This window comes from Molothrus aeneus, chromosome 25 (genome assembly GCF_037042795.1).
Source record: "Molothrus aeneus isolate 106 chromosome 25, BPBGC_Maene_1.0, whole genome shotgun sequence".
Taxonomy (NCBI): domain Eukaryota; kingdom Metazoa; phylum Chordata; class Aves; order Passeriformes; family Icteridae; genus Molothrus; species Molothrus aeneus.
Window position 1 is genome coordinate 1,912,327 of NC_089670.1, and position 26,055 is coordinate 1,938,381.

The 26,055-nt window shown below is 44.9% G+C and overlaps 1 protein-coding gene across 1 annotated transcript; it reads left to right on the forward strand.

The window, feature by feature from the left end:
- The first annotated feature begins 11,275 nt into the window (after window positions 1-11,275).
- On the forward strand, window positions 11,276-26,055 carry LOC136566477 (myosin heavy chain, skeletal muscle, adult-like). The gene is made up of 38 exons (XM_066565632.1): window positions 11,276-11,482; window positions 11,572-11,715; window positions 11,807-11,963; window positions 12,520-12,547; window positions 12,645-12,759; window positions 12,845-12,937; window positions 13,052-13,115; window positions 13,212-13,310; window positions 13,412-13,515; window positions 13,597-13,735; window positions 14,677-14,795; window positions 14,896-15,045; window positions 15,559-15,729; window positions 16,269-16,578; window positions 16,682-16,761; window positions 17,432-17,519; window positions 17,618-17,735; window positions 18,002-18,125; window positions 18,565-18,701; window positions 18,792-19,047; window positions 19,586-19,828; window positions 19,929-20,105; window positions 20,189-20,334; window positions 20,422-20,512; window positions 20,601-20,990; window positions 21,227-21,353; window positions 21,448-21,566; window positions 21,836-22,032; window positions 22,567-22,750; window positions 22,837-23,002; window positions 23,173-23,297; window positions 23,484-23,792; window positions 23,896-24,099; window positions 24,387-24,512; window positions 24,607-24,777; window positions 24,869-24,973; window positions 25,113-25,208; window positions 25,903-26,055. Exons 1-38 carry the CDS (start codon window positions 11,276-11,278, stop codon window positions 26,053-26,055), a joined length of 5,832 nt encoding a protein of 1,943 aa, XP_066421729.1.

Genomic DNA, 26,055 nt, shown 5'->3' on the forward strand with positions numbered 1-26,055 from the left:
GCTCCTGTAGCCTAGAAGCAGCACATCCTCAGGAGAGCAGCTGCACCTTGTTCTCAGCTGCTCATGACAGACGCAGTGCTGTGCTTCAGTCCAAAGCCCTGCTGTGCTCATAGGCCATGTCGCTGACCCCAGCCCACCATGTCAAATGATTGGTTACTCAGTGCAACATGAATTTCTGCTTCCTGAACCTTCTGAAAAACAGTTGTATCTTGTTTAGGAGTAGCTGTGCAAAATCACCAGAAAATTACTAATTGCTAGGCAAGTCTGGTATCCCTTACCAGCCTGTCATTATTCATTCCAGAGTATCCAGGCATTACATGGCATTGTCATGTGATCCTCCCAGCCCTCTTGCCTGCTTTTGGGACAAAGTTTGCTGTTTGCTCTTGCCCCAGTGTAGTGGTTTTGGTTTGCTAATTTGAGATTTCCTGGCCAACACACCAATGAGTGTGGTGGGTTCAGTGCTGGCAAACCACTGAAACTTTCACAAAGCAAGGCCAAGGCAAATTAAACAGAAATAAATGAGACATTAAAAATGTGGAATTAAAGAAATTTGCAACAGAAAGAGGATCTTAAACAGAAGGAGGATCTAATGGGAATAAGTTAGGGAGGGAATTTGTGATGACTGGGAATAGGAAAACAGATCTCTGAGACATTTGTGGTGCTGAAGAACCAGTCAGAAATGGAGAGCTTCAGGTGGTAAGAAGTAAATACATTCCTGGATGCAAAGGATTAGTGTTTCAATACTCAATTTCAGCAAGTTGGAGCCTTACAATACTCTCTGGTACCTCTCTCACCCTCATGGGTGTGGTTGAGAATAAAGCAAGGAGGCCCCATGCCCTGAGGCAGGACCTGCCCTGAGCACAGCTGGGCACTGCTGCTGGCACTGAGGGCTGGCCCTGCCCCCCAGCAAACTCACAGCTCCCTCTGTCCTCTCCTCCTGCACTTCCAGGCCACACCAAACCGCCCCTCAGCCTCCACAAGAGCCATTGCTGGAGGAGAGGACAAGGCTGAAAGGAGCTTTGGAGGAGGCCCATGGCAGGAGGATCAGCCCATCCTCCTTTCATGCTCAATGTCAAAAGCCCAAAATAGCCCCAGTCTCCCAAGGCTCCTGTGCGGGGTCGTGCCTGTTTGTGGGGATGATCTGCTTCCACTAATAGCGCCTGAAGACATTCCTGGGCGGGTAGGCTGCCTTCTGTGTGGCACTGCAACGTGCCTGCCCTGGAGGAGCTGGACACGTGTGCTGTGTCCCAAGGCAGCAGCTGCTATTCTTACCCCAGAGAGACTCAGTGCAGCACAGCTCCATTGCCAGCTGAAAGGTTAAACACCAGAATGGGGCCCAGCACCGTGGCCATGGCCATTCCCTGCTGGGATGTGCTGTCCCATGGGCAGCACAGCAGCTGCCCTGGTACTTCAGACTGACCAGCAGTCAGCCAGGGCTCCTTCGGGTGGATGGGGCATTCCTTCTCTGTAAACCAACAAAAATGCAATGCCTGTGAACCCAGAACTCCATCTTCTGCTCTGCAGATCAGCAAGAGGCCCCAGTTCATGAATCCCTTCCCTGGTGAGGAAAGCAGAGGCTCCAGGAACAGCAGCATTGCAGAAAGTCTTGTCCCCTCTCGCAGCCAAGTGGAGCAGGAGCAGCCTGTTGAACTGTTTAGATCAAATAGAACTGGGCCCCAATGCATGAGGTTGAGCAGCTGAACTTGATATATCGTGGCTCTTGTTGCAGAAAAAAATTGCTGAGACTGTGGAAGAGTAACCACAGAACTGAGATGGGCTTGAAACAGTGCAGGGGACTTCAGAAAAGGTCTGGGAGGAGGAAAACAAGATGGATGTGTGCAAGGAAAAGAAATAAGTAATAATACAGTAGAGGATGTGGGGGTGGAAGAAATGACAACTCAGAACAGGTTTGGGGACGAAAGGTCAGGAGAAATCTGAGGGGAACTGCTGGGAAACACTACAATGATAATCTGCAAACGACTAACTCATACCCCACCTCTGAAATTCTTTTTAAAGCCTAATTTTAGTTTTGAAGAAATAATTTTCTGTATTTATTCTGTTGTTTCATTACTGCTGAGGAGGTGTAAGTGCTGAGCAGAGCTGTCTGCACTGCAGAGAACCAATCCTAGGCAAACCTGGGAACACAGCCTGTCCTGAGGGGGTCAGAGTGAAAATCCAGACCTTCCCAGAGGCCTGAAGAATTCAGGGGCTACTCACAGGTGGAGCCTGGAAGCCCCCAATATCCAGACCTCACCTGAGCTCCCCAGGCTGGGCAGGTAGCTTGGGCTGGGGTCCAGCAGCCTCAGGAGCTGCTTTTCTCTCTGGCAGAGGGAAAGTGGATCGGGTGGTGCAGAGTGGTCCAAGTTTTGAGCTGCTGCTGTGGCCCACCCCACAGGGACCTCGCTTGTCACTCTTTTTGAGCCCACCCTGTGGCATATGTTTTATGTAGGATTATCCAAGGAAAAGAACCCTGGATCTGCTCTGCTTTGTACAACTGATTTGTGCTTCAGGAGCAGCAAATTGTATTCTTACTTTGGCACATGAGATGAATGCAGAAAGCAATTAAAGAAATGTTTAGCCTTACCCACAAGGGAATCTGTCTTCCAATATAAAATAATGAAACCCTTGATAAATTTCCTAAGGATGCAAAAGGAACTTTTCTGCAAGAACAAGTTAGTTCAGAAATGTCACTAGAAATGTCTGCTGTGTATCCTGTTGGCAACTTCACTACAGTGAGTGTCACTCAGAAAATTCTGTGGCAATCCACTGGCTTGTCTTAGCTTGAAAAGCCTAATTTTTAAAGTGAGCAGATTTATAGAAATTCCATACCAGTTTATTTCCATTTACAGCACTGAAATCTGCCCAGAAGTAGGATTTGTGCATCTGTCCCAAATGAGTGCCAACCGAGGAAGACACCACCTCATTGCTGACTTTTTTAGGCTACAGTTGCTGCTTGTGCTAATATTATGCACCTAATCCTAGTTCTCCTTCCCTCCCCCTTTTGCCACTTGCCTTGTTTTGACTTTGTCTTACCCGGAGGCGTCTTAGGCTGCCCACCCCACTCCCCTGCTCTGTAACAGGAGCTCCTCAGCTGCTGTGGTGGGTGACAGAAAGGACATCCTGAATGTCACCTCCTGGGCCAGCTCTTCCGCTGCTGTTTGCTGGGAACATGAGGAGTCTGATTAACAGCACAACTCTGATACTCAAAGGAGGGTTCTCACCCCCAAATGAAAGTTTGCTGCTTTACCTTTCTCCCCACTGCTCTGTGAGCTGGGCTGTGCCACTCCTGAGTCTCACCCACTGTCATTGAGAGTGACAGTAAAAAGATTTTAAAATAACAGAAAATTCGGGGAGCTAGAAAGAAAGTTAGGCTTAGTAGGCCCTGGGAAAATGTTAAAGGTAGGCCCTGGGAGACGTTAGACCTTGTATTTGCTAGATCATGTGAAACTGCACTTCTGTAGTCAGATTATGATAAATTATATAATTGTTAGATGTGATTAGATATAATTATTATTTAAAGAATCATGAGAAACTCTGTTAGAGGTTTGAGGGGATCACGAGAAATCCATGCTTGGATGAAATCAATGTGTACAATAGAACAATGTAAGTTTAATAATTAATATGTAAGTTATATAACGATAGAATATAAAACATGTTCGGTCCAAACCCATGGTGTAGTCAGATTTGGGTTTGTGTTCCCTGACACCCAGCGCTCTTAATAAAAGCACCTGCATATAAACATTCTGTGATTATGTGTTCCTGAGCACTAACAAGAGGAACACAACTTGAGAAGCATGGCCAAGCACAGCTGCTTGTCACCATGCCTGTTCCCTGTGTGACATGGCATTAAGAGAGTTGAGAACACATCAAACGTGTATATAAACAATGAACAGATGTATGTAGGTTGTATCTTATGGAATATCTTCCATGGTTTATCAGGGTCTGGGCTCCAGTCACCCAGCAAGCTGGTTTGGTTGAAGTAGGGCAGAGTAATCACCAGCAGTGGCCCACCACATGCAGGACTGCCTTCCTTCCACCTTATCTGTAATGTGTGCTCTAGCAGCACATCCACGTGGAAGAGGTTTTACAGTGACCTCTGTGAGCCAGAAAGAAGTTTGAGAAGAGGATCCATGTTTACCCCTGAAAGAATTTCCTACCAAGGTCATTGACATAGAAACCAAGAAAGAAAGAAGGATAAGAGAAACCTGATCTGCCTATTCCAATTAGCACTTTGTTTATCTTTTCCTGACCAATGAGTAAAGTGTAAACGTATGAGTTTTGTAAGAGTGTATAAAAAGCATGCATGCTATAATAAAAACAGTTTGAAGCCTTCTGAAAATGGAGTGTTGGTTTGTATTGTGACTGTCTCAACTACGACACATCCAAACAGATCCTGCTCATTCCTGGTGCCCTCCATGGCACTGAGCACATCTCAATTCCTTGTCGGGCATCAGAGACCCTGGCCACCTAAGGAGGAGCTGCAGTGACCTGTCCCCACACAGAAGGACACACCTCTGTCTGTGTAAAGCACCTGAGCCTGCTCTCCAGGCCGGAGATTTCCTACTGCAGCAGAGGCTGAGCAGCCCTGAGCTCTCTCCAGCCTCCCAGGGCTCAGTAGCAGGGTGTGCAAGGGGATCCCATGACCATTACAGGCTCCAGGTGGGGTACAAATAGATCACTGAGACCTGAGAAGGGCAAAGTCTTCTTAGGCTTCATATAGAGATAGTAGGAATGTGCTTGTGCTTCTGTCTCCTATTACTGGCAGGGAAACACAGAACACATTGTGGTTTTCAGTACACTTTCCCAATTGTAAGTTGTTTTTTCTTCATTGACATGATATTTTTCACCACCTTGAGGTGGTTTGCTCCCTAGAAGGCTTCACCACCTGAGTGGAATGTCATGCAGAGGCTGGGTGTCTGGGGAGAGTGGGATGATGACAAATGTCTTGGGTGTGAGAGTCTGCTGTTCCTTTGGACTCACCCAGTACAGCCATTCAGAGAGCCACACAGATCACAGAAGGGTTTGGGTTGAACAGACCTTTAAATCTCACCTAATCCAATCCCTCTGACATGGGCAGGGACATCATGCTATCTTATTTCCTTCAGTGTCAGAAATAACCCACAGAGGTAATAGTGCTGTATCATACACATATTTCTGAAAAATCATGCCTGGCATGAAAAAAAAAAAACATTTGAACCAGACCCCTAAATTCCTCTTATGGACATGGAGAAATGGTTAGGAGCATGCAGTTACCACTGAGAATATGTCCAGCCTGTGGTAATGAGAAGAATCTCCTGTACTCTGCCTGCCCTGCTGCTCCTCACCTGGTGGAGCTCCTTCCTGCTGTGATGTGGTGCATTTTCCTGCCCCAATGAGCTCCACAGATCTCTGACTCTGCCTGCAGGTCACTCTGCTCTTCAAGGACTGAAAGCAACAAAAGCCTGCTCTTTCTGCTGAGGACATTTCAGCTGATGTTCATGAGAAGCAGTGTTATGGATTTGGTGCTCTGGAGGGATGTGCTGGCCAAGTGCCATGGAATTAACTGTCTGTTGATTGAATGAAGTGAAATAAAAGATTTCACTGATAGCCATGGCTTCAGCTGCATGGGAGTGGACACCTGGACACATCCCCAGACAGAGGGGATACCTGGAGACTTCCCCAGACAGAAGGGACACCTTGGAGGGCTGTCTGTCTTAGGGAATCACAGACCATATAGCTTTAGGATAGCTTCCAGGGATAAAGACTACAAAAACCCATTCCTTTTCCTGCTGTTGCCTATACAGGCCATTCTAGTGTTTCCAGTTTATGAACTTGATGAACCTGAGCAGGCAGGAGGGGGAGGTTCCCAGTGGCCAACACACAGCACCTGCAGGAACTTCCCCTTGCCCTCTCCAGCCTGGCTAAAAAGTGCCTTCTCACTCCTTATCTCTCAGTTAACTGCTGGGATGGGGGGAACAAAATACACATCTTAGGCCCTGGCAGGGAGGGAGCAGCTGTCTGATTTCTGTCTCAAGAAGGATCTATTTTCAGCACGACTGAATCCTTTCTCCTCCATGGGAATGTGCACCTTGACGACACTGCATTGCTGTTCAGCACAGTCTATCCAGAGATGGCTTCCAGCCTGCCTCCTACCATTTATCTCTGCTGTGCTTTGCTTCTGTGAAGTTCACCCTGAAGAGATGGAAATAGAATGGACAGAATATTAATGATTCCCAGGAAACATTGCATTCTTTTTTTATTTTTTTTTTTTTGCTTTGAGGTGCTTGTATTTCTTTCAAAATATTCCTTCCTGGACAGATTTCTCCTTGCTGTACCTGGATAGAGGACACATGGCAAAGTTTCCCCTGAAGTAATTTTTTGGGATCTAGAGAGTGAAATTTGGGTTTTTTGGGATCTAGAGAGTGAAACTATAGTGAAATTTGAATCATCCATTTCAGATTAGAGACTACGTCTTCGTAAGAAACCACTATACCAGTGTCATATAAATGGTACCCTGGTGAAAGAGAAGAGCTGCATAAATTAAACTAAATCCAAAGCAGATGCTCAGTAGCTTAGACTGCTTTTCAGGGATCCTTATGACAGCTGACCAAACACTTAACTTTCCATGAGCTTTATGTCATATACTACAACAGAGAATGCTGGGTTATTTGCCCAACCTTTTTTTTTGCACTTGCTCCTGTCTCATCTTCCAGCCTCCACAAATTTAGTGTCTTTCCCCTGTAGATATTAAGAGTTCATATACTACCTGTATTCACAACGCATGCTTTTACAGTTACCATTGCTTTAGCCCTAATTTCCTTCAAAAAGATATTCAAAAACAACTCGAAACACTAAAAGATAAGTTCTTGTTTTCTGTGTTCTTATTTCATTAATGCAAAAGAGGAAAAAAAGGAAATGGGTATGAATTTAGAGCTTTCAAGTGAAAGTAGCTGATGTTTTAACATTTTATCTTGTTTTTATAACTTAATCAGCAATACAGATAAACATGGCAGTAAGGTTTGAGTCTCTGTGATTCTACAATTGCCGTTTAACATTAAGTGTTTTCTGTGTTAAGGACAGTGTGCAGCTGAGTACTGGTGAGGCAAAACCCTGAGGTGAATCTGGGACCCAATGACACGCAGCAGGTGCAAAGCCCTAAATCTGGAGAGGAACAAGCCCAGGCACCAATAAATACTGGGTGCTGACCAGGTGAAAAACAGCTTTGCAAACAAAGAACCTGGGGGTTCTGGGGGACAGCAAGTTGAACATGAGCCAACAATCTGTCATTTATGTGAAGAAGGTGAATGGTGTCTGCACTGGGAGGAGTGCTGCAGCAGGCAGAAGGAGGTGATCCCTGCCCTTAATTCAGCACTGAGGCCACATGTGGAGTGATGTCCAGTGCTGAGCTCACCAGTATAAGGGAGATACAGAGCTACTGGAGAGGGTCCAGAAAAGGGCCAGTAAGATGAATGAGAAACTGGAGCATCTCATAAGGGAAGTCTCAAAGAGCAGAGACTGTTCAGCCTGGAGAAGAGAATGATCAGGTGAATTGTATCCATGGATATGAATACCTGGAGGTGCACAGAGGATGGAACCAGGTCCTTTTTATTGTTGCTCAGTGACAAGACAAGAGGCAATGGGCACAATCTGACACACAGATTTTCCCCTGTGAAAATCTGGGAATACTTTTTTCCTGTAAGGGTGACTGAGCACTGGACAAGTTTCCCGGAGCTATTGTGAAATCTCCATCCTTGGAGATATTCAAAAGCCATCTGGATGAAAGAATCTCTTTCATTGCTGTGTTCTACTTCACAACCCTCTTCTGAGATTTGGACCATTGTCAAAAAAGATTTTATTTTCTAGCACTGGTCCATGGGGACCTACTGACACTAAATTCAACCCCGAAATCACTGGTGAGTGTCAATAATTGGAGACACATCAACTCACAGACTGCTTCCCATTCAAACCAGACCTTCCCTCGGCTGCCTGCCCAGAGCTGGCTGGCAGTGTGCCTCACTCCTGCCTCTTGCACAGCTGGGGCCACATCCTGCACAGCACAACAGCAACAACCCAAAGAACTCTCTGAGTAGAATGGCTTTGTTGTTGGCCACTGGAAAGGCAACATCCCCAAAGTCAGGTGATCTAGCCCAGTACTCTCAGCTAAAATATCACAGAATCATGGCTGTAGGTGGGGTGGGGCATGGGGAAGTGCTTTGCCTCACCAGGGTAGGGCCTGACCTGCCCTTCCCATATTTTTCCCATTTTTATTTTTCCCGTATTTTTTCTCCTCAGAGTCATCTGCTGACATATCCTCATGTATGCCAAAATGTCTCAGGACATCAATCTTTCCAGTCTCTCACACCTGGTTATAGGAAAAGTCCTGCTTAGGCAGGACTGATGGTAAATGATGGAGAGTGGCTGAGCAAATTCTTCACACAGTTCTCTCAGTGGCCACAGGTGAATCCTGCTTGTGAGTGTCTAAAATCAGCAAGTTGTTGACTAATTCCTCCTGGACTGCAGGGAGTCCATTCTGCTCCTCTACCTGACTAACAGCTTAAGGGGCTGGTTGCCCTGAGGATAACCACTCCTTCTGTTGATGACTGAGGCAAAGAAGGTATTAAGTACTTCAGCCTAAATCTGACAGGACACAAATCAGCTCACATGACTGTGCTCTATCCCTAAAACAAGACCAGTCTCTCTCCAGCACCACCAGTGAATCCCCTTACTTCCCCCATCTCCATCAGCATTGTCCAGGCATGTCTGCCACCCCCAGTGCTCCTGGTGATTTGGACTAAGTGTGCAAAATATTTGTAATGAACTGGAAGTGCCTGACTGAGGATGTATCAGGTAGAGAGCATCTGGGACTGCATGCTGACATGATGTGTTTGTGCATACATCCAATTATTTGTGTAGGTATTACTGAAAAGAGGATTTTCCTACCATTTGTAAGTAGGTGTGCTGGTTTCACTTGGAAGGCATTTCAAATCAGTTATTCTTCCTAGGGTTAAGGATAAGTTAAGTTGTCAGCAAAAGCAGGGAGCATCTTGCTCATTGGCACTAACCTGCAGATCAGGAGTTTCAGCAGGTATAACCCATCACAGGGTGCACAAAAACAGTTTTTAGAGAATCTCCCACTTATTTCCAATCTGAAGTGTGTGCAGAGAGGCACACAGGCACATGCCTCTGTGTGTGTGTGTGTGTGTGTGTGTGCCCACTCTCCCTGATACCCCTAAAGCTGCCTCACATCTGTCAGAGCCATCAACTTAAAAAGCCCAGGTAGAACCCAGCCTCTCCCTGCTGCAGTGTTTACTGACCACCCTGCTGTGCCTGCCACCCTCCTCCCCTCTTCTATATCTGCACTTCTGCTTTCAGGGTTAAACCAACAAAACTGCCAAAAGGTTTTAATAACACTAATTTATCTTTTAACATCCTGTTTTATCTATTGAACTGCTGGGGTAGCTGCAGCACAGACATACCAAGCAATCCATCCCAGGTCGTGCAGTGAGTCGGTGGGAAAGGCAGCAATAAAATCCATAAGTCCTGAATCCAAGTTCTTTAAGTGCTTTGACTAGTCCAGATTCCCTCCTTAACACCCTTGGAAGATTGTTTATAGAAGATGTATTCATATAGCCACTAAGACATCAAAATTTTCTAATTATATCTAGTCATGTCAAATGACAATTATGCCCTTAGTTCAGTTTGCCAGACAATGCTTCACCAAAGAGGGTTTGCCAAAATATTTTTGACCGAAGAAAGAGGAGGCATCTGGAGCATCTGCAGGCGAGATCGTATAAAATGTCCCTGCAACACGTCTGCCCTGGCTCCACAGAAAGCTCCAAGGTAAGGGATGGGGTCTGCAGGCTGCCAGGAAGGGGATGGCAGCCTAATGTGCCACCACATTCCTGCTGCCCCTGGTGCTTCTGTGCAGGAGGGGACTCCATTACAAATCTGTTTTCAAGGCACCTGCATGTTTTCACTCTTGATTTTTGTGCAGCAGCAATTTGGGAATTGTCATTTCTGTTTTACAGCACTGATCAGCTGCCAGTTCACAAGCCACACATCTGGTGTCACGAGAGGTAAGAAGCTGATTTACTAATTCTTAGGGGCAGAGACAGATCCTTTTGGGTGGGGTGTCAGGAGGTTTCACTGGTTCACCCTATATGCAAACCTGGTGGGATTGCAGTATAAAGTGGTGAGGGTGCCCAAGGCTGTGTTTGAAGCCTCTGAGTACTGATGAAAGAGCAGAAAATCCCCATGGGGACATTCTTCACTTCTGCTTAACTGACCTTACATAAATCAAGGAGTGCTGCCTTCCCATCTTTGCTATGGCAGGAGGAGAATGGGACCAGATAAGCACAGCAGGGAAAAATGCAAACTCCTGTATTCTGCTTAAGAATATATTAATTATTAAATCACCTAACATATAGACCTTCTAACCACCTTTGTAGAGTGCCAGAATTGTCAGCTTTCTAAGATATCCATTTTCTTAATCCAGACAAAAATTATATTTATTACCTAAAGAATAAAGAGGGAATAAATTTTACTAAAGTACCTAGAGGATTTTCAAGTCAGTTGGCTAAATTTAAATACCATAGAAGTTTAATAAATCAAAACTTTTGAGAATTGTTGTGTTCCTAGATTTTTTCAATAAGTATTTATTTGAGATCTTAATAAAGCCTTGGAAATTCCAATTTCAATGACTGAATTTTATTTCACCTAAGTCAGAATTTTGGGGCTGAAATTATTTCAGTATTGTAGTGAAGTCTGACAAATGCATAGAGCAAATTAATTGTGGCAGAATATTAAAAGGTCACAAAGTCTGCACACTTTTTTTTTTTCAGTGGAGAACCTCTTAGGAAAATTTATTAATTACCCTACCATTAAATAGGTAAATATCTCACAGATTCATTGTTTTCCAAGACTGTAGGTCACCTATACTACAGGTTTTCAGTAGTTTTATTTCATTGTTCATCCTTTTTACAATTTATTCTATTTCCATTCCTAATAGTGATGTCTTAGTGAAACTCTTGTCTTACAGGCACAGTATTCTTAAAGCACCAAATCCACAGTTCTGAAAAGGTCATCAATGGATGTTGGAAGACCTAGACTGCATCATGAAAGCCTCTTATTTTGACATAAAATTAAATTTCTAGTTATCTCATGTTAAAATACTCTGAATAGGAAGAGACACCAAGGCACAAAATGAAATTTTCCCAAATCTTACATAATAAATAATCAGTGCCACATTTTTTCTCCTCAGATTCATCTGCTGAGATATCCTCAGTAAAGGGCAGCCATGGCCTCCGCAGATGCTGAGATGGCTGTTTTTGGGGAGGCAGCTCCTTACCTCCGAAAATCGGAGAAGGAGAGAATTGCAGCCCAGAACAAACCTTTCGATGCCAAGTCATCAGTCTTTGTGGCTCATCCCAAAGAATCCTTTGTGAAAGGGACAATCACGAGCAGGGAATCGGGAAAAGTCACTGTCAAGACTGAAGGGGGAGAGGTGAGTCAAAAACAAGGTACAAAAACAACATTTGCTTCCCTCACTGGGTTCTTAGCTGACATATGAGGATCTTTCTGTTTCCTTGGCAGACCCTGACTGTGAAGGATGACCAAGTCTTCTCCATGAACCCTCCCAAGTATGACAAAATCGAGGACATGGCCATGATGACCCACCTGCACGAACCCGCTGTGCTGTACAACCTCAAAGAGCGTTACGCAGCCTGGATGATCTACGTAAGTGGCGGCAGCAGCTTCCTCTGGGCAGCCTCAGCAGCTGCTGGGCCAGCCTCAGGGGAAGCCAAGGTGCTGTGTCCCTTCCTTGCAGACCTACTCGGGTCTCTTCTGCGTCACCGTCAACCCCTACAAGTGGCTGCCGGTGTACAACCCCGAGGTGGTGTTGGCCTACCGAGGCAAGAAGCGCCAGGAGGCCCCTCCACACATCTTCTCCATCTCTGACAACGCCTATCAGTTCATGCTGACTGGTGAGTGCTTGACCTCCCTCACAGCAATCTAATCAAAAATGCCCTGCTGATCTCACTGGAGCATGTGAGAAGCCAGCTGGAGCCACCAAGAAGAATGACTGTGAACTTGGTTGATTTATGTAGCAAACAATTTCAAGTGAAACTGACATAGGAGCATTCATGAACTTATCATGGTGAATTATTTGTATTTATTTGTACAAAATTCTACACTCTCCTACTGCAGAAAAGTACTTGACTCAGTTTTCTACATTTTTTCAATGACAAGAAAGAAAAAGTTACTTTTTCTTCTATTTTGAACTTGGGTAGGTACTTTGGTTTCATTTCTTGAGGAAAATTATGGGAAGGGGAAGTGATACACAGCTTGTGTCAGGTCCAGATGCCTTTGACTGTTCAATATATCTATTTGAGCTTATGCTTAATACTACTAGGACATAGAATGGAATTGGGTAGTCTTGGACTTTTTGAAGAATCCCCAACTTTAGTTTGCAGTTTTACTTCTCATTTAGCTTGGCATTACCCAGCTGCTAACACATCTGTTATTGCTCTGCTTTCACAGATCGTGAGAACCAGTCCATCCTGATCACGTAGGTACCCCCCTGCACGGGTCCCTGCAGGGCTGCCCAGTGCCAGGGCACCTCCTGCCTGACCACGCACCCTCTGCTTCTCTCTTGGCTTTGGCAGCGGAGAATCCGGGGCTGGGAAGACTGTGAACACAAAGCGTGTCATCCAGTACTTTGCAACAATTGCAGCCAGTGGAGAGAAGAAGAAGGAGGAGAAGTCATCAGGCAAAATGCAGGTGAGTCAGGAAGGACAGACTGAATGCTTGGCCTGTCATTGCCCTGCCAACCAAACACAGTCACTGAATAATGGTGTCCCTGCAGGGAACGCTTGAGGATCAAATCATCAGCGCCAACCCACTGCTGGAGGCCTTTGGAAACGCCAAGACCGTGAGGAACGACAACTCCTCGCGCTTTGTGAGTTCTTGCTTTGCATAAAATCTCTCCCCTTCATGGGAGGGGATGCCTGAGCAGTTCTTCATGCAAAGCAGAACACATCCTGGCTGACCTGCTGCTGCTTCTGCTTAACAGGGCAAATTCATCAGAATCCACTTTGGTGCCACAGGCAAGCTGGCTTCTGCTGACATTGAAACTTGTAAGAGATTCTCCTGGAAGGCTCCCATCCCTTCCCAAATTCCCATCTCCATGTACATTCCCACAAGTGTCTAACTCTTTCTACCTCCCTGGGCAGATCTGCTGGAGAAGTCCAGAGTCACTTTCCAGCTCAAGGCAGAAAGGAGCTACCACATCTTTTATCAGATCATGTCCAACAAGAAGCCAGAGCTAATTGGTAGGAGGCATCCCTGAGCTTTTGAGAAGAAAATCTCTGAGCATAATTCAACTATTTTACAAGATTAATTAAATTTAACCTATGAACACATTTGTTTTCAGAAATGCTCCTCATCACCACCAACCCATTTGACTACCCTTTTGTGAGTCAAGGTGAGATCACTGTCCCCAGCATTGATGACAAGGAGGAGTTGATGGCAACAGATGTAAGTAATGTGCAAGAGGCCAAGGTCAAGAGACACAGGTCATACATCAGATAACATGCAAATATTTCATTGTATTACCAGAGTGCCATTGACATCCTGGGCTTCACTGCTGATGAAAAGACAGCCATCTATAAGCTGACAGGGGCTGTCATGCACTATGGGAACCTGAAATTCAAGCAGAAACCAAGAGAGGAGCAAGCAGAGCCTGAAGGCACTGAAGGTATTATCAAATTCAATAATTAACCCTCTGTAAGCCACTACAAAAGTTTTTCACTGTTGGACTTCAGATTCCAAGGAAAACAATCATCCAGGAAAAAATAGCTGTTCCTTGTCCTTAGTACATCAAATTCCCTGATTTAAGGATTTACATAACTTATGCTATGAACAATTAATACTTTCAACTGGTCTTCATACTCTTTCAAGAAGTAAGTATGTATGGATGTTCCTTTAGTCATACCTTTGCTGGAATATGGCTTGCAATTGTGAAACAGCCCAGTGATTCAGTTCTAACATGATAGGGAACCAAGTTCCCATGCACCTTCACCTATGAGGTGCTCAGGGAAGTCAGCTGTGAGAGGTGTTATTTAATTCCTTTCCTTTGTTTGCACAGGGCTTACAACCCCTGTCTTCAGCTCTGTGAGCACTGCCTCCTTGTTAAAGGACAAGGTGGGTGGGGAGCACCGCTGGTAACAGGATGAAGCCCAATGAGTTTTACTGAATATCAGAAACAAAAGCTCAGAAAAGGCTGTAGGCTGTGGAGCTGGAGGAGAATAGAGATTATTGTCTCTGTGTTCCTCTCTATTTTGTGGTTTTGATCACCTGAATGTAGATCAGTACCTGACTGTTGTCTCTGCAGCTCCTGAGCTGCGTGTGCACTGCACACATTCAGGCTAGCAAGCTTCAGTTTTCAGTTTTGTGCCAGGAGATTTTTGAAAACTTCATTACTTTCTGCATGCTGCAGTGAGGAATTTCAAACAGAAATATTTTTTAGAAAAGCTCAATATGCATAATGGCAAGTGTGATGTTACAAAGATTCCCTCTACGAGAGTCTATCAAAAGTTTTCAAAGAACAGAAATCTGAACCATTCAGCCTTTAGGGAATGCTCTAGGATTCAAAGCCTACTGGACATAAAATTCTTCCTTTTTCCTCTGGCTTTTCAGTTGCTGACAAGGCTGCCTACCTGATGGGTTTGAACTCAGCTGACATGCTCAAGGCCCTCTGCTACCCCCGAGTCAAGGTGGGGAATGAATACGTGACCAAGGGCCAAACAGCACAGCAGGTAAGAGACATGTTGTAACCTGTAACCACGTGTAGAATGAATATCCTCTTGATTCTCCTCTCTCTTGCATTGTAACTCCAAGTATTTTTTTTTTCTGTAGGTGCACAATGCTGTAGGTGCCTTGGCAAAGGCGCTTTATGAGAGAATGTTCCTGTGGATGGTTGTTCGCATCAACGAACAGCTGGACACGAAGCAGCCCAGGCAGTACTTCATTGGTGTCCTGGACATTGCTGGCTTTGAGATCTTTGATGTAAGTAAGATTTGGTAAGAGCTATTTGGAAGTGACAACTGAATGTTATGATCACTTTAGGAGACATTTTTAAAAAGAACGTAATATTATCACATGATTATTGCTATTTGTCTTTTTTTAAGTAAAAAATGGCCTTTCAAAAGACTTGTGCTATTTCAAGATGTGAAAATCAAAGGTACAAAATGGTCCAATCAAAAAAGTTCATTGTTTATATGATCAGGCCCAAGAGAATATAAAAACGTGTAATCACAATAGTCCTAAGCTTGGGTTTTTTCTCCCTGTAACTTGGCCTCATTTTAAACAGGATGTATAATTTATCTTTAAATTTTGTCAATGAAAAAAATTTCCTTGTGGACAATTAATTTGATCATTTTCTCTTTTTCATTATGTCATTAAACAGACTGAAGAATTGCAGGGGAAATCAAATTACCAGCACTCCTTAATTTAAAAAAAATGAGGTCTTGCAATTATTCCTGCATCTTCAAATATGCATCTTTTTTATTTTATTTCCAGTTCAACAGCTTTGAACAGCTGTGCATCAACTTCACCAATGAGAAACTGCAACAGTTCTTCAACCACCACATGTTTGTGCTGGAGCAGGAGGAGTACAAGAAAGAGGGCATTGAATGGACATTCATTGATTTTGGCATGGACCTGGCTGCCTGCATTGAGCTCATTGAGAAGGTATCCTTCCTGTTCAAATCAGTTACATGCATGGAATCTCTGTAATTACTTGGTCTCATTTTCCAAATCTTGGTCTCATTTTCCAAATCTTCTCATTGCCCCATCTGCTATGTTTGTGTTTCCCTTGTGCTGGGTAGCCAAGAGCTGGAACATCACTCCAGATGTTTCTTCTCAGAGCTGAGTAGAGGGGAAGGATTAACTCCCTTGAGCTGTTAGCAGCATGGTGTAGCTGAAGATGATTTGGTGGCTTTGTTGCAATGGCTCATGTTCAACTTGTCCGACACATCTGTGTATGCCCTGATTTTACAGAGCACATTGTCAACACAAAGAAAATTAATTTCTATTTTTTTATGAGTAATTTTGTGTTCAAAAATGTAGGTATCAATGTGATCAATCCCACTTTCTAGAAGAAAATGGAATTAAATAATAATATTTTCTGATGTGTATCTCAGTCTATGTTCCATTACTGCGCCTCGGTGAAGATCATTATTGCCTTGAAAGATAAATATCAATTGGTTTCTTCTTGTGATTTCTCCCAGCCCATGGGCATTTTCTCCATCCTGGAAGAGGAGTGCATGTTCCCCAAGGCAACTGACACCTCTTTCAAGAACAAGCTCTATGACCAGCACCTGGGCAAGTCCAGCAACTTCCAGAAGCCAAAACCTACCAAAGGCAAGGTTGAGGCCCACTTCTCCCTGGTGCACTATGCTGGCACAGTGGACTACAACATCACTGGGTGGCTGGAGAAGAACAAGGACCCTCTGAATGAAACTGTCATTGGGCTGTACCAGAAATCATCTGTGAAGACCCTGGCTTTACTCTTTGCCAACTATGGTGGAGCAGATGCAGGTTGGTTCTTTGAATTCCATGTTTTCTCTGATGTACAGCTTGCAAGAAGGAATCAAAAAAGGCCAACAAAAAAATTCTAAAATCTGTTTTATTTTCAATTTAGCTGAGGCTAGTGCTGGTGGTGGCAAGAAGGGAGGCAAGAAGAAGGGTTCTTCCTTCCAGACTGTCTCAGCTCTTTTTCGGGTACAGTAAAGAATTAATTATTTCCTCCTAAGACAAGGAGTAAACCCACCAATTACTGCAGCTAGTCTTGTTTTGGCTTGGTTCTGTTAAAAGATTCTGAAGTTCTTGGGCCACATTCTGCTAGGAATAAATCCAATCAATCTACTCATACTTCATTTCACTGAATGCACAGTTTTTCCATTTGTTTAAGGCTGGGATTCATCTCAGCACACCCTACAAGATAAATGTATAATCTAGACATTTAAAACTCAGCTTGTTGGTTTTGTCCCTTTTGCTTTCAGTAGGGAAAACACAAAGCTTTTATGTTGTGTGCTCCATATGACCCTGCCTAAATACCTACTGCAGAATGCTTCACACTGCCTTTTAGGGGTACTGCTTTATCTCTCTGGGTACATCCAATGGAAGATGGATATCTTTTCAAATGAAGGCATTCCACTAGAGTCAGTGAAATGTATCAAAATTGTATATTTAGGAGTACAGTCTGTCTTAAACATTACTCAGATTACTAAATTAATGATAGCAAAGATCTGTGGGAAGTCAGAAAAACTGGTGCAGAGAGCTTGAGTTCAGGGTTCTGCTAATTTTTGTGCAGTATCTCATTTCAGAGGACTTGATGCCTACAGCAGAAATGACATTTGCTAATATCAGTTTTTCTTAATGACTCTCCCAGGAGAATTTAAATAAGCTGATGACCAACCTGAGAAGCACACACCCCCATTTTGTACGGTGCATCATTCCAAATGAAACTAAAACACCTGGTAAGAGACTTACCTGTACATTGAAGGTTTTCAGTGTGGTGCAGCTCTTCCCCACAGTATTACAGACCATGGCATGTATTTGTGCTCTGCATTGCCAGGTGCCATGGAGCACGAGCTGGTGCTGCACCAGCTGCGCTGTAACGGCGTGCTGGAAGGGATCAGGATCTGCAGGAAGGGATTTCCCAACAGAGTCCTGTATGCAGATTTTAAACAGAGGTCAGACTTCACTCTCTTATTGGATCACCTTACCCATCTTAGATAGCTTTTGAAATCTAACCTTCCCCTCCTGTGCCTAAAGCCTTCTCTAAAGTTTCAGTTTAACAAGCGCTGCTTGTTCTCAATAGTTCTTGAGACTCTTTCTTGCCATGTACCTGCCAGCTGGTCACAACAACAGACCCCTTCATATTCACAGAATCACTTAGGTTGGAAAAGACCCTTAATATTCTGGAGTTCAAAGCAAGTCCTTCCATTTTCTTTCTCAGATACAAAGTATTAAATGCCAGTGCTATCCCAGAGGGACAGTTCATTGACAGCAAGAAGGCTTGTGAGAAACTTCTTGGATCAATTGATATAGACCACACTCAATATAAATTTGGTCACACTAAGGTAAAAGATTGTTTGCTTCAAGTGCTATGTGGTTTTGGTTTGCATGGTTTGATATTGACACTCTGATACTCCAGATAGCACATGAAATGATCCAATAGGGTATAGGAAATATTGTAAAATAAATCAACCAGATTCTTGATTACTCAACTCTGAATAAACTGAAATTCATGGTATTAGGATGATTTAATTAAGGGTTAATCAAGTTCCCATTTAAGACAAAGTTGTAAAATAAAAGAATCATGAGTGAATAAAAATCAAAGAAAAATGTCTGGGTATTATAGTTCCTCAACTGCAAGTAACCAGAAGCTTGGAGTTATAAAAGAGTGTCTGCCACTACATATATTCTTTGTGGTTTTGCTTTTAACTTCCATAGAGTATGTCATGGGGGGAAGGGTATCAGGCTACTGACACTGCATCTGTTTTCTTGTTCTTACCTAAGGTGTTCTTCAAAGCTGGGCTGGTGGGCCTTTTGGAAGAGATGAGGGATGAGAAGCTGGCACAGCTCATCACCCGTACCCAGGCCAGGTGCAGGGGCTTCCTGGCGAGGGTGGAGTACCAGAAAATGGTGGAGAGAAGGTAGACTTATCTTTAGATCAGGCTCACTGTACTTGGCTTACTGTGTCATCACAGTGTAAAGATTGAATATTAATTCAATTTATCTTTCAGGGAGTCCATCTTCTGCATCCAGTACAACATTCGTGCATTCATGAATGTCAAACACTGGCCATGGATGAAGCTGTTCTTCAAGATCAAGCCCCTGCTGAAGAGTGCAGAGTCTGAGAAGGAAATGGCCAACATGAAACAGGAGTTTGAGAAAACCAAGGAAGAGCTTGCAAAGTCTGAAGCAAAGCGGAAGGAGCTGGAAGAGAAAATGGTGAAACTGGTGCAGGAGAAAAATGACCTGCAGCTCCAGGTTCAGTCTGTGAGTACCACTAGCAGGCATTCTCCTAATTCTACTGTGACTATCAGGTTGCTATTCCCAAGTATGTTTTCAAACTACATAGAAAATTGATTTAGTTCAGTTCAATTGTAGTTCTTTCAGTGGTGCTCTAAAAGATATACTTAGCTTCTATAAGGACTGTGAGGTATCAGCAGTCAAAGTATTACTGAGGTGACACTTTTCTACAGTGTACGCTGAGATATTCTTATATCTTATTCTTATGCACATTGATCCTATGTTTGATATTATGAGATAATATTGGACTCTATACCCTGCACAAAGATATAAATACTCATATCTTCAGGTAGATTGAAAAGGAATTTACTTGGTTGTATCTTTTAAAACTGGCTGTTTCAAAAGTCACAATATAAAAATCAATTTTATATTATATGTCATTCTGTTGGAATGTGAATCAAATTTTAAACTACAAAACTGCTATCCAAGACCTTGCACTAGGAAGATTAAGTATCTCAATATGCCCTGAAAAAGCGTATTCCTAAAAATGGCATCTCCCTACCAGGAAGCAGATGCTCTGGCTGATGCAGAGGAAAGGTGTGACCAGCTCATCAAAACAAAAATCCAGCTGGAAGCCAAAGTCAAGGAGGTGACTGAAAGAGCAGAGGATGAAGAGGAAATTAATGCTGAGCTGACAGCCAAGAAGAGGAAGCTGGAGGATGAATGTTCAGAGCTGAAGAAAGATATTGATGACCTTGAGCTAACACTGGCCAAGGTGGAGAAGGAAAAACATGCCACTGAAAACAAGGTATGAGGTAGAACCTGTCATTCACACTCTGGAAAAACTTGTCTTCTTAGAAAGTTTTAAGCACCATTTTCTGTCTGTGCTTGTTCCCTTCTTCTCAAAGGTGAAAAACCTTACTGAGGAGATGGCAGCTTTGGATGAGACCATTGTGAAGTTAACAAAAGAGAAGAAAGCCCTCCAAGAGGCCCATCAGCAGACCCTGGATGACCTGCAGGCAGAGGAAGACAAAGTCAATACTCTGACCAAGGCCAAGATCAAGCTGGAACAGCAAGTGGATGATGTAAGCACAGATCTAGAGCAGGAACAGGACAGGTATGGAGTCCAACGTGGCTGGCAGAGCCCTGATGGTCTTGTTGTGTTTAGCTGGAAGGGTCCCTGGAGCAAGAGAAGAAACTGCGCATGGACCTGGAGAGAGCGAAGAGGAAACTGGAAGGAGACCTGAAGCTGGCCCAGGACAGCATCATGGATTTGGAGAATGATAAGCAGCAGCTGGAAGAGAAACTGAAGAAGTAAGTGTGGTTCTGGGGCACCTGAGTGCTGGGCTGCAGCACTTGTCTTTTTTCTTTGAGTTCTAACACGGTTCACTTGTCCCAAAGAAAAGATTTTGAAATCAGCCAGATCCAGAGCAAGATTGAGGATGAGCAACTTCTGGGCATGCAATTTCAGAAGAAGATCAAGGAGCTGCAGGCAAGTCTCTGTTCCTTGCCCTGCCTTGCTCAGGCTCAGCTCAGGCAGGAGGAGGGCACAGCTGTGAAGGGTCCCTGCTGTTCTGCAGGCCCGCATTGAGGAGCTGGAGGAGGAAATTGAGGCAGAGCGAACCTCTCGCGCTAAAGCAGAGAAGCATCGCGCTGACCTGTCCAGGGAGCTGGAGGAGATCAGCGAGCGCCTGGAAGAAGCAGGAGGGGCCACAGCAGCTCAGATTGAGATGAACAAGAAGCGTGAGGCAGAGTTCCAGAAGATGCGCCGTGACCTGGAAGAGGCCACGCTGCAGCACGAAGCCACGGCTGCCGCCCTGCGCAAGAAGCACGCGGACAGCACAGCTGAGCTGGGCGAGCAGATCGACAACCTGCAACGCGTGAAGCAGAAGCTGGAGAAGGAGAAGAGTGAGATGAAAATGGAGATTGATGACTTGGCCAGTAACATAGAGTCTGTCTCCAAAGCAAAGGTACACAATTATTTTTATTCGGAATTTGATAGCAATGTGGTATTTTTTCTTTAATCTTATATGATTTAATTTTTATCAGCTTGTATCAGAAATGGTTTCTCTAAATCTCATATGTAGAAGTTGGAGTGAATGTACAGTCCCAAGATGTCAACTGCATCTTCTGGACATATTTTCCTGCTAAAAGAAGGCAGGATCAAGGTATTTACTTTTTTTTTTAATGTGCAATTGATATCTAGGCAAATCTGGAGAAGATGTGCCGCACTCTGGAAGACCAGCTGAGCGAATATAAAACAAAGGAGGAGCAGAATCAGCGCATGATTAGCGATCTTAGTGCTCAAAGAGCTCGTCTGCAGACAGAATCTGGTACAGCCCTACCATCTGTAATTAGGAAATGGGAGAAGCCCATAAATTGCTCTCTTGGCTCTTAAAATTTTGTCTCAATTGCAAACGTTTTCAGGTGAATATGGACGCCAGGTGGAAGAAAAAGATGCTTTAATTTCTCAGCTGTCTAGAGGGAAACAGGCCTTCACCCAGCAGATTGAAGAACTGAAGCGGCAGCTAGAGGAAGAGATAAAGGTGAAGATACTCATATTACATATGAAATAAATATTTGACATAATATTGTTTTTTGTGAATTGTTCAGGGCTTCAAAAGGTGCTCCAATTAAAAGTTCAAACCATCCCCTTAGATGATGCACTCTGAGCCCTTGCAGTGCAGGACTCCCATGTTTTTATGAGGCAGTCAGTTAACCTCTATCTCTTTGGGAGGTTTATCAGTGCATAAGTACCAGTGAGAGAAATTTCCCAGGAAACACCAACTCCTTATCGCCATATTTTTGCCACCAGGCCAAGAATGCCCTGGCCCATGCCCTGCAGTCCGCTCGCCACGACTGTGACTTGCTCCGGGAACAATATGAGGAGGAGCAGGAGGCCAAGGGGGAGCTGCAGCGAGCCCTGTCCAAGGCCAACAGTGAAGTGGCCCAGTGGAGAACCAAATACGAGACGGACGCGATTCAGCGCACAGAGGAGCTCGAGGAGGCCAAGTATGTGAGAATTGCATGGATGGTTGGCATACACCAATAAGGGAAATTTAAAGAAACCAATGAGATTTTCAAAGGCAAAAGCCTAGCAGAAGGTTTAGGAGTTATATGAAACAGAAAAACACAAGGAAAACAGGCTATGTGACAAAGAATGCAGGAGAAAGGACCTATAAGGGATTGTGCAAAGTGCAGAGGGATAGCAAGACTGCAGAGAAGCTGTTGCTGCCCCTTCTTTGGAACTGTTCAAGGCCAGGCTGGACAGGGCTAGGAGCAGCCTGGCCTAGTAGAAGGTGTTCCTGCCCATGGCATGGAGTTAGTGCATTTTTTATCCCCTCCAACACAACAAAAACCATTCTGTGACTCCATGATTCTATGAAGACCTTGGGGAAATAAAACAGGATAAAAATGACTGGTAGAGATAGGCTCTGCAACATGTGCAATAGGACCAAATACTAAGAAGTGTCTCAGTGCTCTGGTGAGTTGAAAATCAACATTCACCAACATTTTCAGTTAAGAACTGTACTTACCACTTCCCAGGAAGAAGCTGGCCCAGCGCCTGCAGGATGCAGAGGAGCATGTTGAGGCTGTCAATGCCAAATGTGCCTCCCTGGAAAAGACAAAGCAGAGGCTGCAGAATGAAGTGGAGGACCTGATGATTGACGTGGAGAGATCCAATGCTGCCTGTGCTGCTCTGGATAAGAAGCAGAAGAACTTTGACAAGGTCTTTTGGCCTCCAGCACCAGCACTCCTGGTCAGAGCAGGGCCCCGTGATGGCCACAGCCCTACTCACCCCCCATTTCTCTTCAGATCCTGGCAGAATGGAAGCAGAAGTATGAGGAAACGCAGGCTGAGCTGGAGGCCTCGCAGAAGGAGTCACGCTCTCTGAGCACGGAGCTGTTCAAGATGAAGAATGCCTATGAGGAGTCCTTGGACCACCTGGAAACAATGAAGCGGGAGAACAAGAACTTGCAGCGTAAGTCCCTGGCCCTCTGCTCCTCCCTGGCCTTTCTCACTATCAGCCATTCCCACCATTCTTCATGGCTCTGTGCCTGCAGGTCTGCAGAGATGCCTGGCACCTTGGAGGGACAGGCCCTTTTCATTCTGCTCTCTGCCTGACCATGCCATTGATCTTTGTTCCCACAGAGGAGATTTCTGACCTCACAGAGCAGATTGCCGAGCAAGGAAAGGCGATTCATGAGCTGGAGAAAGTGAAGAAGCAGATTGAGCAGGAGAAATCTGAAATCCAGGCTGCTCTGGAGGAAGCTGAGGTGCATGACCATAATCACTGGTGTCTGCAGTAAAGAAATGAGGAAATAGGGCTAACAAGGCCTTGGTTGTCTTCTCTTCTGGCTGGGGAATGCAGAGAGCGGAGATCTCTAGAAATATCCTGTCATTCTGTAAAAAACAAACAGTAGGTTTATCAATGCTATCAATATTTGTGTCGACTTTTCCAGGCCTCCCTGGAACATGAGGAGGGGAAGATCCTGCGCTTGCAGCTTGAGCTCAACCAAGTGAAGGCTGAGATTGACAGGAAGATAGCAGAGAAAGATGAGGAGATTGACCAGATGAAGAGAAACCACCTGCGAGTTGTGGAGTCCTTGCAGAGCAGCTTGGATGCTGAGATCAGGAGCAGGAATGAAGCCTTGAGGCTGAAGAAGAAGATGGAAGGAGACCTGAATGAAATGGAGATCCAGCTGAGCCATGCCAACCGTGTGGCTGCAGAGGCACAAAAGAACTTGAGAAATACACAGGGAGTTCTCAAGGTCCGTTCAGCAAAGCAACAGAAAAGAAAAAATGAGATCCTTGATGTTTATGCCACTCAAGTGCACACTTACACCTACTAATTTCTTTTCTGTTTCTTTCCAGGACACCCAGATCCATCTGGATGATGCTCTCAGGACACAGGATGACCTGAAGGAGCAGGTGGCCATGGTGGAGCGCAGAGCAAACCTGCTGCAGGCTGAAATTGAGGAGCTCCGGGCAGCCCTGGAGCAGACGGAGCGGTCGAGGAAATTGGCTGAGCAGGAGCTTCTGGATGCCACTGAACGTGTGCAGCTCCTCCACACCCAGGTCAGGGCAGGGACCAAATAGCTCTGTTGACACTGGCCAAACACAGAGGGCTGGAATTTACCAGAGAACCAGCAGTTCTAGAAAGGCCTTACTACTGCTGTCCCCAAGGAGAGGCGTGTTTTGCATCAGTTGCCCAAGCCCATACCTGACATTTTGTAAACAACCATTTTCACAATAATTCCAGAGTAAGAATAGGAAGCTGGAAGGGGAAAGTCTTTGTTCAGGCAGAAGGTTTATTATGGCAGGTTTTAGAATTCAACTCTTGCCATGTTCTTCCTGTTGCACAGAACACCAGCCTGATCAACACCAAGAAGAAGCTGGAAACAGACATTGCCCAGATCCAGAGTGAAATGGAGGATACCATCCAGGAAGCCCGCAATGCTGAGGAGAAGGCCAAGAAGGCCATCACAGATGTGAGTTGGACACTCCTGGCATTGCTGATGGTGAATGTAGTCTCCCCAAAATATCTTCAGTCCCAAAATGGCTTTGACCTTTTGCTCTGATCAGGCGGCCATGATGGCAGAAGAGCTGAAGAAGGAGCAGGACACCAGTGCCCACCTGGAGAGGATGAAGAAGAACCTGGACCAGACAGTGAAGGACCTGCAGCTGCGTTTGGATGAGGCTGAGCAGCTGGCACTGAAGGGAGGGAAGAAGCAGATCCAGAAGCTGGAGGCCAGGGTGTGTAGGGCTGGGGCTGTGCCTGAGTGAGCGTGTCCCTCCTTGGAGAGACATTGCCAGGGCAGCTGCAGGGCTGGGCTTGTCCTTGCAGGTGCGGGAGCTGGAAGGGGAGGTTGATGCTGAGCAGAAGCGCAGCGCTGAAGCCGTGAAGGGTGTGCGCAAGTACGAGCGCAGGGTGAAGGAACTCACCTACCAGGTAAGGCAGGAGCTCTCCTTGGGCTGATGCACCCTTATTCCACCAATCAAAAGAGATTCTCATGGATGGCAAGGATAAATGCTATATTGTGGTGTGCAGAAAGCAATAATTCACTCTTTCCACTCTGGCAACACTCTAGTCTGAGGAGGACAGGAAGAATATTCTCAGGCTGCAGGATCTGGTGGACAAGCTGCAAATGAAAGTGAAATCCTACAAGAGACAATCTGAGGAGGCCGTAAGTATCTCTCTGATGCTTGGCAAGAATCACTTTCCCAGAGGGTAGTTTGGCCATTGAATGGACAGATATCAGAAATTTAGAAGATGCCAATAGAAATGCTCATCAATTTCACATGCTTTCAAATTCTCTGAAAGGCTCACAAAGTAGACTCACCTTTGAGAATGAAAACAATGAGCCCTTAAGAAGACTACTGAGGAGGGCAAATGCACCTAGCATTTTTTGCATTAGAACCACAAAGCAACCTGTAAGGATTTTTATGAATGATATCAGCAGTACAATATATAAAGAAATTTTGGAATTACCTTATTTTTAGTATTTTTGATAGCAGAAAGGGAAGATGTTGGAAGTCCCACCCCAAAACACTTTGCATTCCGCTTTTAGAATATTGCAAGGAACCTTTGCCTGTTTCTGGGCATGCAGCATTCAGGGATGGACTGAGAATCCTACAGACCCTGAATTTATGATTGTCTGAGCACGGCTTCCTCATTGTGGAAACAGTCCAGCACAGAATAGGGCTTCTGGTTCAGTTAGGGGGATATGTGAGAATGACTCTGAGATCTCACCAATCTCACTGCCAGGCTTTGTACAAGCAGTGGTGGGTGGAGTTTGGAGGTTTGTGACTTTGCCAGGACAAGGCCCAGAAGGAATGAAAACCCCAAACTCCTCACTACCGACTCCTTCTCCCTTCCAGGAGCAGCTGTCCAATGTCAACCTGTCCAAGTTCCGCAAGATCCAGCACGAGCTGGAGGAGGCCGAGGAGCGGGCTGACATTGCAGAGTCACAGGTCAACAAGCTCCGAGCCAAGAGCCGCGAGTTCCATAGGAGGATAGAAGAGGAAGAGTGA